Source organism: Eutrigla gurnardus (genome assembly GCF_963514095.1).
Source record: "Eutrigla gurnardus genome assembly, chromosome: 14".
Classification (NCBI taxonomy): domain Eukaryota; kingdom Metazoa; phylum Chordata; class Actinopteri; order Perciformes; family Triglidae; genus Eutrigla; species Eutrigla gurnardus.
The window spans coordinates 3164553-3181481 of NC_139937.1; the positions used below are offsets into that span (position 1 = coordinate 3164553).

At 41.6% G+C, this 16929-nt stretch overlaps 1 protein-coding gene across 10 annotated transcripts; it reads right to left on the reverse strand.

The window, feature by feature from the left end:
* Positions 1-281: 281 nt before the first annotated feature.
* Positions 282-14732, reverse strand: arnt (aryl hydrocarbon receptor nuclear translocator). Of its 10 annotated transcripts, none has more exons than XM_084027767.1 (21): positions 14424-14732; positions 13676-13769; positions 13549-13590; positions 13390-13437; positions 13168-13215; positions 12311-12524; positions 10339-10552; positions 10080-10182; positions 9913-9978; positions 9641-9726; positions 9417-9493; positions 8750-8884; positions 8551-8625; positions 8165-8316; positions 7790-7915; positions 7180-7270; positions 5728-5915; positions 3270-3459; positions 2937-3111; positions 2213-2349; positions 282-2116 (listed from the first exon to the last, which is right to left on the reverse strand). In XM_084027767.1, exons 1-21 carry the CDS (start codon positions 14458-14460, stop codon positions 2033-2035), a joined length of 2382 nt encoding a protein of 793 aa, XP_083883893.1. In that variant the 5' UTR covers positions 14461-14732; the 3' UTR covers positions 282-2032. The 10 variants fall into 10 exon arrangements, with proteins under 10 accessions (XP_083883893.1, XP_083883892.1, XP_083883890.1 ...); XM_084027766.1 differs by having other exon boundaries at positions 2937-3114; positions 7790-7912; positions 14424-14731; XM_084027764.1 differs by having other exon boundaries at positions 2937-3114; positions 14424-14731.
* Positions 14733-16929: the final 2197 nt, after the last annotated feature.

A 16929-nucleotide genomic window follows, 5' to 3' on the forward strand; every position in this document is an offset into this window, starting at 1 on the left:
GACACAGCCCAATCAAAGCAAAGTTGGCTTTTGTTTCTTCACCAACTAGGAACTTAGCATTTCAAGAAAGTGAATCACGCATGGATGTAACTCAAAACAGCCATGACTCTTGCATGAGTGTGATCAGTGGAGTGCACCACTAAAACAGCTATCGTATACAACTCTGGAAATACAAACGTCTTTGTGATTAAGGATTAAATGTTGCCATGTGTGGACTAGCCCGCCGTGACCCCGTCACAGCTGAAAAGAGGTGTGTGCAGTTCAAAACACAGTCCAACATCTTCACTTTAAACAATTTAATACAAAAACCAAACATTTCTTTCTCATTTCATATACAGTATATTTATATATTTGTGTTCTATGAGTGATAGAATTTCACATCATTGGAAAAGAAAACCTGATTACAGAGCAACCAATAACAGACAACACAGTCACAGACATACCTTCCTCTTGAAGATGAAAACTGGACAAATATCAACATGGGTTTACATAAAATAACAAATTGAAATACGTGTGTGAGTGTTTCACACAGACAATGGAAAACTGTCATAAAAAGGTGAAATTTTAACTAATCCACATTAAAACCGTAATATTTTAGAAGCATCAACTTTCATCCCACGACATTCTTCTATAATACAAACTTACAAAAAAAGGATAAAACACAGGTGGTTGGACCTTGTTGGCAAAGATCCAAATGTCTGTGTCAAAGCAGAGCACAAAACTTAAAAAGTAAAAACAAAAAAAAACAGGGCATTCTTACTCCCGGATCATTGTGTTTAGCTCTTTGTTCAGTTTTAAACCTGAATACCCTGCTCAAACCATTAATTAAATACCAATCAGAATAGGGCAATGGAGAGGTCAAGAGATCATCAACAATTTCAAAACAACAATAATTCAACGTTACAACGTTCTCTCCATTCTAAAATAACATGAACCAGGGCAAACATTTGACAACAAATAAAGAATGGCTTTAAAAGTACACAATTCCCGCTTGTTAATTATTGCTGTGTGATTTCTTTTCTTTATATCTCTTTTACAAAAGGAGTACAAAAAGCCCATACTTGGTACAGGGTAATGCAGCGCGACAGAAAGAAGAATATCAAGCAAGTCAGAAGTCCTTACGGCTCGGTTACAGTTGATAATGATACTCTACGCATCCATTTTACATACATACACACATGCATACTGTATATATGTTTATGTAGGCAAAGAAAAATAGATTGTATACATTTCCGACGGGCACCTTGACAAACAGCACGCAGCCATTTTTCAATAAAGAAAACAGCCTCACATGATTTTTTAAGAAGATACACAAAATAATTACATTTATAGGTGAAGCCACCAATGTACATAGAAAACTGCACTCAGTATTAATCTACAAATTGTAGAAGCGCTCCATGAAAGTGGTCCGACGTGCCGACATGCAGAGGATTTAAAAGTGTGAGCCGGGTCAGCACAGACAGTGGTGGTTTGTGTGCAACAGCTGAAAATGTCAAAGCAAAAAACACCAAAGCTGTATATAACTGCAAATTCCTGAGAGTTTAAATCAATGATTGGAGTTATTAGTCTACATGCTAAAAGGGTAAAACAGCAAAATACACTCTTCATAAATGCCTGAGAAAAACTAGGAACATTACAATAAAAGGCTTTGTGTGTGTGCGCTTACTTTCTGAGTTTAAGAGTGTTTTTGTGTCTATTCAAGTGTGGTTGGGTGATTGTGCGCTTTTATTTATATATATACATATATATATATATATATATATATATATATATATATATATATATGGTTGTTGAGCTTTGGGCAGTGCTAGCTAGAGAAATCTCTTACAATGGCTGTAATATTGTTAAAATAATCATCTTTTAGTCAGTAGCAAATCCTTGATTTTCCTCCCCTTTATATCTGATTTATATCATGCAAAGCAAGGGAAGAGTGCGACTCCCAGGAGCAGGAAGAAAAGAGGAGCAGAAGAGCTATAAGAGCTATATCATATAAGAAGACGGACGGGGTAGACCAGCTGACATTTTGACCAGGTCACTGGTCGAACGAAGGGTAGATCGGAATCTCAAAGTCATCACCATTGAAGTTGGCAGGCTGGTCCAGCATAGACAACACATCCTGAATCAGAGACAAAGAGATTCATTTTAAGTGCCAGAGAGAGGAAGAAAAGGGTGCTTGAGAGAAAAAGAGAGCTATTCCGCCCGTTTCACTCACAGGGAACATGTCTTGCTGGTTGCCCTGAGCATGTGGATGCTGCTCTGCATTACTCTGCGAGTGCTGCTGGCCTTGCCACTGGGGCCACACTGCCTCCGCTGCTCGAGAGGGGAACTGAGCCACAGACTGAGTGCCATCTGGGATAAAGGACAGAAGGGTGAAAGGATGCACTAGTATAAACAAGGCGTTTTTACACAAAGAGTCCGCCGTAATCATGGAAAGGGAGAGCCCTCGATATGCCGAGATCGCACCGGTTCATAAATTACTTTGCTTCGTGGCTCAGTGCCGCAACAGTGTCTCCTTTAACAAAGCGTCTTGCAGAACCAGAGAGGGCTTGACGTGTAACACAGACACGCCGGCAGCTGTGTGATATATCAAATGAGCGTCAGAAATCAGAGCAATTAATGGCTTTCTATCTTCTTCAGATCCACGTTCTCAGCTTGTTAAATCCCTCTGGTGGTGCAAGAAATACGTCTTCAAAACAGTAATTTCCCAGCTTGCTCCATTCACAAAGAGGCTGGCTCGCCGCGTTTCGCATCTGTTGCGGATCTTTGACTACCTTCGTTGCCGTCAACGACTCTGACACCCCTTTCCGTTTCAGTAGCTTTTACAATGACGACGGTGGGGAAAAAGGAGTGATACTCCCGCAATGAAAAAGCAGTGTAACCAGGGCTAGAGAGACACAGACTTGCACATATATGCACACTATATGCACACAACCTACCATAACCATTGGTGTTGAGGCTGGCACGTGCATTAATGGGCGGGTAGCTTGCATTGTTGGTTGGGGTGGGAGCAGCACCTGTAGGCATCTGGCCAAAAGAGTTGGAAGAGTTACCACCAAACCCTCCCATTGGGGCAAACTGCGGAGACATGGTCTTTGCTGCCTGGGGATCCACCTGCTGGTTAGAACAGGAAGAGTGACTATTTACTGACTAGTAGATAGGTAGGGTCGATATTAAATAAATAAGTGTTGTGCGATAAATAACAGTGTAAATCACCGCAACCATGACAGGAACAGGACAGACAATAACAATTGGGAATTGTATTGGCTTACCTGGTTGTTAAATTGTGGTCTAACTCCAGCTGCTGCTCCAGCCCATCCTCCTGCTGATCCTCCATGAAGGGGGCTGCCAGTGCTGGAGGGGGTAATGGACTGCGGGGCACCATTCTGACGAGACATCTGAGCCAGCATTTGTCCAGCTGAGTGGGCTGGCTGTGCCATCTGAGGAGTCATGTTGACGGGCCTGCAGACAAAAGTAGCATAAAATAATAACATGAAACTAGACGGTGCACTCAGATCTCTGCCAGATGTGTCAACAACGACCACTGCTCGATTGTGTGATTGAATGAATACAACCCACAACTGGTTAACCACCCATCTAGACAATGATGGGCTGTAAGCCATCGTAAAACACATCTCATTCAAACTGAAAAACAAGCAGCGATGAGTGCAGGCAATAGTCTCAAGGTCGTTGTATATGACATTTCATGTAATCTTGCAAAAAAACAAAACAATCAAACACACCAAACTCTCTACTAGGGTTGTAAACGATAAACCGTTGCAACCGGATATTCGGTTCAACAAGTGAGAGATACGGCTGCATCGGTAGCAGCCTCCTCAATCGATACGAATTATCAATGAATTCCTAGATGAATCGGTTACAGAGTCATGGATCGGGTATCGAGAGACTTTGAAGCGGTTGGGCATTACACCAGCGTCTCTAAAACAACGCAAGAGCTGAAGCTGCCCGCAAAACACCGTAGCTGGCTAGCTGGTGTGAGTTATAAACAAGGGACATCACGGAACATGGAGGAGGTGGAGGTGGAGAGGCGGGCGCAGCACAGGTATGCGGCTGCGATGCTGCCGTGTGACCGCAGGCACTCCACGACCGCACGTGAGAGACGGACGGCTTTGAATGTCAATCGCTTGTGTCTCAACTTGCGCCACAAGAGGCGCCGCAGCACGGGTAGCGTCCACGACACTGTCCTGTGACCGCCATCCAACGATTCAGACAGACTTTTTTTTGGTCCATGTCTAAAAATAAATACATTTTTTTTTGCCAGTGCCATAAAGCCACAATGTTTGGGGATATGTGGTATTTTACATATTTGAAAAGAAACTATTGTACTGTCACTTTCATAGAATCGGCTTCTTTATTTTATAAAATATCTACAACAAATATTAACCGTAGAATCGAATCGTATCGTTCTTACACTGTATGGAATCGATTCGAACTGTAATAAAAGGATAGCGTTTTTGAATCGAATCGTAACCTGTGTATCTAGATGCATATCGAACCGTTTATCACAAAGAGATGTGCAACCCTACTCTCTACCTGTATAGCAGTACCTGGGTGGCAGCAAGGTACTCAGCAGTATTAAACAGGCTATAAAAGGTGTTTTGAGAAAGTGAGTCACCAAGGTCTTTGAGTTTGCAGCCATCACTGGACACCCAAAATATACACAGTATGGAATAGCCATTGACAGACAGGTGCATGCTCATGGATGGACAGACGGACACACCTGATAACACAGTCCTCCTGGCGGAGAGTATAATAATGATCTCCTTATCATACATACTCTACTTTTCATGATTACTTTAACAGAAATGAAAATCCCTTCTTATACTAAAATCCAAGATGAGCAGCAAATAAAGAAACTGTATTCAAAGCCAGCATTACAGTGAGTATACACTTGAAACATAACTGCTTTGAGGAATGCATTCAAAAGGGACCATGATTTTTGTCAGGCAGCATCTGCATCCACTTAATGTAGGGAAGCCTTTGCTCTCATAAAGCCTTCATGTGGCAGACTCACGTTTGAGAGAACTGGGATTGATACCATGGGTTGTTGTTGATACACACAAAACCAGTGTCATACAAAGAAGTGCTCCTGCTTACTTTGCTCTGATAAAGATGATTTCTGGTATCATTGGGGGGGAAAAAGTCCACAAAACCATTCTTCTTAAGCCTATACAGCTTCATACCTGTGCATGTCACAGTCATTCATATCAACATTGTGATCGTGATCATGATCCCAATTCCCTTATTGAATGGCAGTTCCACGTGCATTACGCTCCTCTTTTCTTTGTAAACTTATGGGCCCGCAAAGACCTTTGAGATGACATACTGCGATTCATACAATATTGGCAAAGCACTTCAGAGATGGAAAGAAAATGTTACTAATAGTTAAGCCCTCTGCTATTTGCAGCTGTCATCTATGAGCTCAAGAGAGGGTGCCAAAGTCTATTTTTCTCTCAGACCACTTGAATTAGAATATGCAGAAAAGTTATTATGGAATTCTGGCCCAATGACCCTCAATATAAATTGCCCATCCCAGCACTATAATAAAACCTAATAATTAGGATCAAGATAACAGGATAAGAACTACAGTTATGCAGCTGATTTCTGTGCTGCTGTTTTTTGTTGTGGTAACTGAAGAGTACCAAAAAGGTTTAAGATCTAGTGAAAACACATATACAGACACGTATACAAACACAGAAGACTTTCTACCTGTATGCATCATTGGAACGACCAGCAGCAAAGTTATTGGCTGGGGGGTAGATCTGTGTGGTGGGAGTGGAGGTGGAGGGCAGGCTCTTGGTCTGATCTGGGCCTTGAAAAAGGGAGGGGTAAAGCTCTGGCTTCTCAAGGCTCTTGCTGTGGTCCTGGCCTGCCGCTGTCACTGGCTGCACCGGCATCTGAGGACAACCCAAAGTAAACACTCAGGGATCAAACTGCAAAACACTTCAACTGACGAAATATTGACCTGACTCCAATTTTGGCATTTATTTATTTCGGGCATGTCAGTTAAATCATCATCATCACACTTTGTTCAAACAATACAATACACATGGCCGAAAGGGAAAGCAGGAGAAGCCAAGGCTTATCTAGTCCCGCCCCCATTACCCACAGGATAAAATCGTCATCATAATATTATCTTATCTTTAGCATTTTCCATTTGACATAAAATTTTATTTTACTTGTGACATTTGACATAACATGTTACAGCAGTAGGTGGTACAGAGATGATCATCTCAATCTAAAGATAAGTTACCTAAAATCAAAAATTCCATAACCCTCAAGTACAAGTTCATAACTGCGTGCCGATTTCATTTTATTTGTAGCACAAAACCCTGGCGGCAGCCAGGGAAAGTGTAGCAGGGAAAGTGTAGCAAATGTGAAGTGCCTTAAACTTGGATTGTTTCAAATTGCCCGTAGGAGGCGTATGAAAGTCTATAAAAAGTGGAAAAAAAGTAATATAGCAATTTTCAAGTCTTTTTCAATACAGCATTGTGTAAAATAATAAATGATGGTCCCATTTAGAGTAAAATATACAATAATGCAGGGTATGTTTGTGATTGACAGGTCACTGCTGCCACTGCATTGTCCACAGAGTTTTTAGTTTCCAACTCCCTGTGTAACGTCTGGATTCAAAAATAAGATAAAACCCTAGTACAATATAACACATTAACAAGGGAGCATTAACAAAATGCTAGTTAAATAGTTTAGAGTGCATAACATAGAGATATTACAAAAAGCATGTAATACACCCACTGGCATTTTGTAACATCCTTCATTGTGTCAGATCAGCGCCCAAGCAAATATTGACAAGCTACTATTTACCCCAAAAGCCCTTGTTGTATTATCATCTCAAGGTAACGTAGCTATTTTGCGACTGCTGTTCATCATGAGATGTTAGTGTTTGCACAAAAAAAAAAAAAAAAATGAACCTGCAGAAACATCTAATTAAATTTTGTTATGAATAGTGTCAGGATTAATATCCCACTCAGAGGGTAATAGTACAGAGCCAACTCAAGCATGAACAGCATGCAGTCAAAAGGCCTGACCAGTCACTACAGTAAGGGACAAACTTTCACCCGAGAGAAACAGGCATAATGTATTTTTCAATCAAACTGGACATGCATTGTACAGTCATGTGTCCGCACACGTGCATGGCCTTACCTGCGAGAGGGTGATTGGTCCCGTCTCATACAGACCATCTCTGGTTCCACCTCCCTCTAGCTCGGCCTGCTGCTGCTGTTGCTGCAACTGCCTGAAAGGGGAAACACAGACGTAGAGATAGACAGAGAGAGAGAGAGAGAGAGAGAGAGAGAGAGAGAGAGAGAGAGAGAGAGAGAGAGAGAGAGATTCTAAAATAGCCTCATTTCCATGTCCATCAACTGTTGAGTGAGAAAGCCCATACACCTGCTGACAAAAATAGCACTCAACCCGCCACCGGTCACCATGGCAACATAAAAGAGAAACGAGGAGAGAAGAGGAAGACAGTGACATGAAAGGTCTGCTATACAAACACATACCGCTAACATGCTACACCACCTGTGTTAAAAGTCCATATTCACTACTTATTAGACATGCTTCTCATTAGACAACAGCAGTATTTTCCTAAATGCTACAGAGACAAATACAATGGAAAGAAGAATCACCCAGAGTGAGAAATGAAAATAAAAAGAGACGGTCTGTAGTTGGCTAGAAACAGCAGTAGTCTCCCATGAAGAAGCAGCCCCTGCTCTCCCATGCAGGGGGAGGATAGTCAGGCCAGGCCTGGTCTCACCTGGCGACCACCTGCCGAGGGCTGAGCATTACAGGAGGGCAGCTTGGGCTGCTCTGACCCAGGGAGGGGGGCAGTGAACTCCCTGGGGAGGAGATGGGAGTGAGGGGATCCTGAGACGAGTTTCTACTGCCCCAAAATCAGAGATGGGTGCAGAGGAGAGGTGTAGGGAGAGAGTGATCAACATGTGGTTTATTAAAAGGAGTTGCGGGAAGTGCGTAAGAGGAACTGGGGATTGAGGGAGATAGGTAAACGAGAGGGATTGTTCTCAACAGTCGCATTTCAAGACGTCAATGGTTTCATTATGTACTCCATTCGATACACAATTAAATTGTGTTACATCATCATCAGTATTGGTAAAATCTGAGTGTGACTCACTTGACATTGACATTGGTACAGATGATATATTCAATCTCCTCTGAAAAGGGGTTCTGGAAGGTGAAGGAGCTGGTTCTCATCCAGATCCACTCTCTAGATTTGGAGCGAAACCGAAACATCACTGACAGGACCTGGCCCTTTAGCTTCACCACCTGTGAACACAAATCCAACATGCCAAACTGTCAGAGTTATGGGAAAGCAGTTTTCTTGACAGGTCTGACTTTGAGTGAATTTATCCAACGTCAAGGTTGCTTTGCATGAAAGAAAACATGACCTTTCTTTCACTCTTTTAAGTGCATGTAAACACACTGATGTGGAAGTACAAACACAACTGATAAACAAAATAAGCAGTCCTCAAAATGCTGCACATATTCAGACAGTCCCACCTGTTGGAAGCTGTCTCTCAGTAAGCCCTGGTCTTCAGGGTGGGCAAGCTCGAGAATATTCTTCCCCAATAATTCCTGCAACACACAGCAGATGATAAAACCACCATTAGCTCAGAAGACATTTAACACCAACTTCTGGCACAAGGGTTTCTAGAGGATGACGTCTGTCCCCGGCATTTCCACTAGCAGAGTCTCTTACCTGGGGCTGGTAGCCCACAGCGGCCATGCAGCGGTGGTCTACAAAGGTGAACATGCCCTGGCAGTTATGGCGTGAAATGAACTCCACTGGTACACTGATACTGTTGATGTCTGTGTCACCTGGGCAACAAGTCACCTGAAGTAGAAGGCAAAAAAGCACAAGCATTGCACTGGATACAAGGATACAAGCTACCACCAGAATATTAACTGGGTCAAAACAAGCGACTTTATAAGCCACATTGTGACCTTAAAGGTCATATTTATTTATATATCATCTGGTTATACATGTATGGAATGCTTACTCAAAAGTCAAGAATATTTAAGTTATAACAGTTATAGTTTTATAATTGACTGCTTGTAGAATGTATTTCAATTTAAAAAAAAAAGCCTTAATAAACTTCAGATAAGAAGATATTGTGTCCAGAAAATACTGACTGGTAGTAGATGTATTTAAAAAAGAATGCATATCTCTTCAACCACGAGTAAATGTGATGATATAAAGATCTAATCTTTCTGCAGTAATAAACTGCATAACTTGTATTTCCATGTATCAAATATATAATACTCAATATTAACTTACATTATAAGTTAAAATTAATTTGTCATTGCTCAACTTGCTTCAATGCAAAGACATGTGCATATTGCTAGACACACGGCATCTATCATACCTGTAATCTCCCAATGGCAACCAGACAGTAACGACTCCCCTGAGTGTTGTCCGATTCATCGTCTGTTAATGATACCCCTTAAACATGTAAAAAATGATTTAACATGAGAATAATTAAGAATAATTCCTGAAAAGGATTTGGCACATTTAGAGGTCCTAGCCATAATATGAAGCAAATTTAACAGATGGCTATATATCGCCATGCTTGTAAATTAATAGTTTTACCTGAAGGGGGCCAGGACCTGATGTATCCTGTACAGTGGACCACTACATACTGGGGCTCTCCTTCCTTGGCTGTACCCAAACCATTCCTGAGGTGAGGGAAGGGATAATAAAATATACGGCAAAATCAATCAGTCCTCTTACTGTGAAAGCAATAAAACTGTGCTTATGTACATTGTATTTCTACTAGACTACTCCATGTATGTCTATCATATGCACAATAATTCCAACTCAATTAGGGGGGAAAACATGTACAATAAACAGGTTTTGGTCACCTGTTTCTATTCCTCAGAAAGTTCAGTCGGTTCATGGACATCGGTTCCACGGGACAAGAGCCACACCTACAAATACACACACACACCAACCCATGGACAATTTATCAATCCAGACACGCATCAATATACACAATCAACTGGATAAATAACTGTATTATGATTCACACCTCATTCTGCAGATGAATGATCGACGGGCTCCCGTACTCATTCTGGCTGAGGACTGCTGGCCTTCCTTCTTCACTGTTCCCGTCTTCAAGTCCAACATCCTCCCTTTAAGGGTAAACAAGAAGAGGAATTGTCTCGATGATGGGTGTCATGTGGTGAGCATGTAGCAACATTTTCTTGACAAGTAAGACACTTCAGGTATTTGTTGTAATAACAAATGTACTACTGTCTACATATTTATTGTCTGCAAATGTATTGTACCTGTGTTGTTATTCTCAGCAGTAGAGAGCTGCTCTCTGAGCTTTTCTGTGTCATCTGGGTGGAGCTGATCATAAAGGGAAGAGCCAAGCCATTCAGACTGTGACTGGTTGAGGACGGGTGTCAGGGAGTCAGAGACGGAAACAATGCGGCCAGTCTCACATGACACCACAAACAGGAAGCCATCAGCTGCCTCCAAGATGAGGTGCTTCAATTCCTATAGACAGATGGCAGAAAAGACAGGCTAAGCAGATGAGAGATCTATCATTGGAGCATGAATCTAAAGTCTATGGTTATCATTTTGTGATTAAGCCTCTATTCTCCAAATTTAAAACACCCAAAATAAAACTACTGTGTCCATACCGAGCACACATATTAAATATTCCACATTCTACTTTATTCTGCACATTATTAGCCATTACTGCATTTTGCACTGCTGTGTTTTAGTACCTGTACACAATGACAAAGTTGAATCTAAGCTAGCCTAATGTATGCACCATGGTCCTTGTTGTCTACACTGCTGACCTGGGAAGGGCGTATAAAGACATGTGCAACACCCATGATAGTGTCAATGGTTGCTTCTTTTCACCTGTCAGCAAGGAGCTTCACCAAGAGGGAGTAAGGCATTGCAAATTCATAAAGTCCATTCATCTGAACAATGTAAAAGTTGACCAGGGATCTGGAGGGGTTGCTGGTGATGTATGACATTACATATTTAGATTATGTCAGCAACATCAAAGAAAGTCAGTGAAAATGACGACTGCCTTTAAAGTGTAAGACCGGCGAAAATGGACCCCATAGTCTTTTTCGCCATGAAGAAACATCAAATAATGTAACACCCATGTATCGAGAAAGCCCTGAAAGACGCTAACAGCCCCATAGCGCTAACACTGATTAGATTGGGGCGATGCGCCTAACGCATCCACAACGGCATATTTTAGCCACTAATATTGCTCAAAATAGCACCAAACCTCTTCAGTAGCATGATAAGGGTCCTTACACATAAAACCAACACCAACAACGTAGTTAGCGAACCCGGAGTTTATTAAAAAGGACTGTTTTGAAAGACTTACTCACTGCCCAACTTCCAGGTACTCTCGTAGTATAGTCCGTACAAGTCGATTATCAAATGCAATGCAACAGGAGATGATTTGTTCCAGCAAAACACGTAAACATTGTGGTTTCATTTCCTTTCATTTCCGTGTCAACACTCGATAGACATCATCACAAACAGCCAAGTAATGCATTTTCCATGGAATTATAAAATGCCAAGACTTTCCTCATTGAACTGAACTCCAGTGCATTCGGTAATCGACTTGTATGGACTACCTGTCAACATGGACCTACTGGTAAGGCACAGACTTGTAAACTAGTCTTTTTTAATAAACTCCGGGTTCGCTAACTACGTTGTTGGTGTTGGTTTTATGTGTAAGGACCCTTATCATGCTACTGAAGAGGTTTGGTGCTATTTTGAGCAATATTAGTGGTTAGAATATGCCGTTGTGGATGCGTTAGGCGCATCGCCCCAATCAGTGTTAGCGCTATGGGGCTGTTAGCGTCTTTCGAGGCGTTCTCGATACATGGGTGATCACTGAAAAAAAATGTCTGGATGGCTTATTTGATGTTTTTTCATGGCGAAAGAGACTATGGGGTCCATTTTCGCCGGTCTTACACTTTAAGCAACAATATGAGAAATATAATCAGCGGGCTTAAAAAAGGACCTACTATAACGCCTTCACTCCTTTTCCATTGAGCTCAGAGGGGCTGCGTTGAACAATATTGTGACTGTGAGACCTGTGTATGAAATGTCTTTGTTGAATTCTACACAAGTAGTACTGCCTTGTCCAAAATTGTTACCTGCTCTGAATGTGCCTTCAGCTAGTTCTAAGATTTCCCCACTGTGAATTCAACCAAAGCCAATTTAGTAATTTCACATGTCAATTTCTACATTTCACTCTCTCCAAGTTGCACATACCTGGTCAGTGAGAAAGGAAGGTTTGTACGACCCATCTGAGTTGGTATTGCCACTTCCCCTCAGACTCTTCATATGGGACACGGCCATTCGCAGGATGGTTAGTTTGTCTGGTTTCCGTGCTAGTGCACTGCAGGTGGGCACCATGTCGGACAATTCTGTGATGTAGGCGGTCATCTTGTTCCGCCTCCGCCTCTCAATCTCACTGTGATTCTCCCTGAAGCGAGGAAACAAGGGTGGGAGGCAGAGGTGGAGAGGATAGGAGGGATCGAGGTGGGGGAAACAGACGGGTAGGTGAACAACATGGAGTAGAGTTTAGAGTTAATGCTGCAATGTAAGTATGCCAACCGGGAAGAGGTGGAAATGAGAGAATGTGAGAGAAGTAATGGTCGCACAAAACTATAAATCAATTTTCTGTAAAAATGATAGTGAGAAAGCAAGAGAGTCTGGTAGTTCAAGCCCAGTTGGTGTGACAAAAGAGAGCAAGTGCAGAAAGGGAAAGACCACTTAGATTTCCTGAGAAAGGGGAGAGACAAAAGAGACAGAGAAGACAGTTGCTCAAGAGGAAGAGATTAACAAAGTGAAAAAAGTCCCTGAGTCACACACAGCGTAGCAGTTAGTGACGTATAAAATAGTGGTGGGCTGAGAGTGACAACCAGCTGCCTTGGCCAAAGAAGCATAACATACTAACAGGCACCAAAACAGATGCATAAGGCAGGGAAAAATACCAGTCATTTTGTGTCATCATAAAAACAATGTGCAGGGGTCCCAGCAGGACAGTATAGTATTTGATCAGCGCATTCACTATTTATATGGATACAAGCAGAAGAGGGAGCCTTCCACAGTGGCACAGGCCATACCTGGCTTGTTTTTCCTTATTGGCAAAACTCTGATCTTCTTCCAAAAACCTGGAAATTAAACCAACCCACTAAAACACAGGCCCAAAAATCACTAAAAAAAAAAGAAGTGCAAGCATAAAAAAAAATTGAAAAGGAGTGCAGCACAGAGGTAACTGTTGAATCAGTAATGTTGCTCCCCTACCCCCCCTGCACACACATCTATCTCTTGACTCATCCTCCTACCTGGCAAAGCGCTCTTTGTCATTGCCACCACCTGTTTCATCATCACACCTGAGGAAAAACAGAGAAAACATTTCTTATCATCTCAGCAACCACGACAATCCAAAAGCTTGATATTCCACCCAATCTTGCATTATAGCAGAATAAGCTGAGACAAAGTACCTGAACAACTTGTTTCCATCATCGTCATCATCAAAGTCTGCTCTGTAATAAGGAACATGACGTGTCAAAAGCAGTCAGCAAATATACACTTAACAGTACAAAAGTGACCACTACCGCACACACTTACGTAGCTCTTCTTTTGTTGGTCCCTTTTGGTACAACAGCCCCGCCACTTCCTTGGGTCCCACTTGCCCCCATACCCAGACTATCGTCTGGTAACTCTATTAATAACACAGAGGCATAGAGAGAAGAAATGTAGCAGGGATGACAGACGATTGGCTAATGAGCCTCGAGCACCAAAAAAAAAGAAACTAAACCGCTCACCGAAGCCCATTCTCAAAAACCACATTAGATAACCGCATGCAACGGTCATTCATTATCCCCCAATCTGTATATTCAACATTGAGTTAGCTCCACACCAACTATTCTTCTCGTTAATTCGTGTTTGCAGAAGGGAAATACAGAGTTACGACCACGTAACTAGGCTAACGTTAAAGCGGCACATAACATACAGATATCAATCTAATGAGTCACATTAACGGTATTGAAAAACAGAACCAGATGAACCGAGCTAGCACACCCTAGCTTGGTATTCCGCTAACTTCGATTTTGGGTTCTCACATTTCCTCATTTGGAATGAAAAAATATCACAACAGTTATCAGTAGGCTAGTTGCTAGCATGTTAGCAAGCTAACACTTATGCAAGAACCAGCTAGCTTTGGCGTAGCGGTAGCTTTGCTACTAAGCTAACTTGGCTGATGTTGTCACGCTATCTTTAGGAAAGTGTCCGCTTAAGCTATGTGTGAGTAAAAGCCCATAACAGTTGCATAGTACTGTATGACTTAATTGTCGCTGTAACATTTGTTGCATTTTACCTGGGTTTGAAGAAGACATGTCTGTCTGGAATAACATAAACAAACAACTTCGGCTGCAAAAAAAAGCCTGAAAGCCCCCGCCCCTCCCCCCTGCTAGCTATGTAGAGGCTAACAAGTGTCCTGCCGATTTCCTCACGTTTGCGCCTTTACTTTGGGTTATAAACGCCCAAAGCCATGTCTAGAACTGCTCTAAGGCGACCCGGGGGACTGAAAAACAAACGAAATTAGCGGTTTCTCTTCCCGAATGCCCCCTTTTCCTGTTTTCTCTCGGTTTAAATCCCCCTTTCTATTCAAGATGGCGTTTTAGGCTAACAGAGCACAAGCTGTCTGCACTGTTTTCCTTTCTCTTCTTTCTATTGGACATCACGCACGCCGATACTAATGACGCGAAATGTTGGGAAATCCATGTTTAGCTCCGCCCCTCTAGCAGCAGAGGGACCTGTGGGTCTGCGCGGGGCATGCGCAGTGTAACGGGACCTGCAATGTTGGAGGGTGTCTGCAGATGGCGCTAGAAATGAAGGGTCGCTTCAGGCGTTCAGATTTTGGGTACATTCGTGTGCAGCTACTGAGCCCATTTGGCAAGTGCACACCAGATTTTACTGCGCAAGTGTAATACCTCTATGATACGACGCATTACATCTCCTATTTTAACTGTCCTGGAGTTTAGAGAGAGTCCCTATATATTTTAACTTTGCACTATCATGTCATCAATTCCCATTATTTCAAGCTGACATTGTCATTTTATACAATTTGTATGAGTAATGTTGGAGGGCACGTGAAAGATTTTCATTAACAACAACTTCTTATCTGTAATTGTTGTGTAGCCTACACGACAATAACAGACTCAATATAACTGACAAATACCATTTGATGTGTTATTATAAATTAAGCTACCCAGCAGTATATAAAACAGTTATAGACAGCCGTGACCAGCTGAAACATTAAGGTGATGCTTACACATCCATTAGCCTAACATATCTTCTCTGAAATGGGTCATTCTATATAATGACTACTTTTATGTTTTTTAATTTCAGTACATTTTGCTGCTAGTAGGCCAATTTTGTACTTAAACTCAAGTACAATTTTTAGCAGGTGTTTCCTTGTAACAGTCTTTCTGCACTGTTGTATTGGTACTTTGGTAAAAGATAGTAAAGGATCCAAATACTTCTTCCACCATTGCCAACAGATGACACATAAACCATAAATATGACATCTCAACACTTTTGGAGGACATATTGAGTGAAATTATCAATATCTTGATGTAAAAATTGTTTGAGGTAACAGCCCTCAAAATGTCTCCTACGTTCTGTTCCTTGAATGAAGTATAAGTAACCACACCATAAACACACATTGTTACAAGTAAACCATATGCAACAGAAACTGACGCATTCATGAGTAATTTCAGCATTTCACTGTTGCAGCTGATTAATGTGGAGATGCAGTAAATATAAATAAATATAAGTAGAGCACAAGTACCTCAAAATTGTACTAAAGAAGAGTAACTGGATAAATGTACTGAGATTGTATTACATGTAATACATGAGTCGTTTTAATAAAATGTGAGAGGGCTGATTTTATTCTTCTTGGAGTGAATACATTAATGAGATTTCACAAGACGACTGATTTCCTGCATGATGTATTAGCATTATGCCAGATGGCCATATTTAGAAACAAAAAGGACTTAGGCCTGCTGGGATGTTTGCAGACATGATGCACACATTTAAATGAGTGATTTAATTGTGATTCATGTTCTTTGCTTTTATTATTAATAACAATACTTAGGTATCATTAAACAAAAACAAGAAAAAAACAAAATAAGAAAAAATAACACTGTAATTAGGACACAGCTGTTTTTTCTGTATCACCAGGGAAGAGAGGTTGCTGGTTGGTCTGGGTTAGTAAAAAAAGAACATGGTGGTGGAATGAGGGTTTGAAAGGAAGGTCATTTATGAGGAAGAGGAGTGAGTGATGGATGAGACAGTGGAGGGAGGATAAGCTGGATGTGTGACATGAAGTGGAGACAGGAAAGAAAAGGAACATGAAGACTGGAGAGAGAGCTTCCCATACATTACACTTAAGGCACTTGACTTACAAACAACTTTAAAGCATAACAAAACTGCAACATTCACTTCACTGAACTGCTAAAAATGGATTTCGATATCCTTTTGCTTCCTCAACATCAAATAACAATAAAAACCTGTTTCATTCACAGTCATACCTCAAATCATTCACTCCGGTCAACACTTAAAACTCCAGCCTGGGTTACCTCCACCCGGGCTACAAGGCAGTGAATTGAAGAAATCTGGCCCACATTTGTAAAATCTGGAAATGTTCATCCATCCCATTCCACTGGAGCGACCCACCTTCGTAATTATTGTATTGAGAGTCATGGCTTTTCAGCGGGTGGCAGCATCAGTGTGGTTCAAACTCACCTGGATCAAACAGCTTCAGCCAATCCAGAGAGGAAAGAACATTCAGCTTTGTCCAAACTAACAGGAAGCTGAGA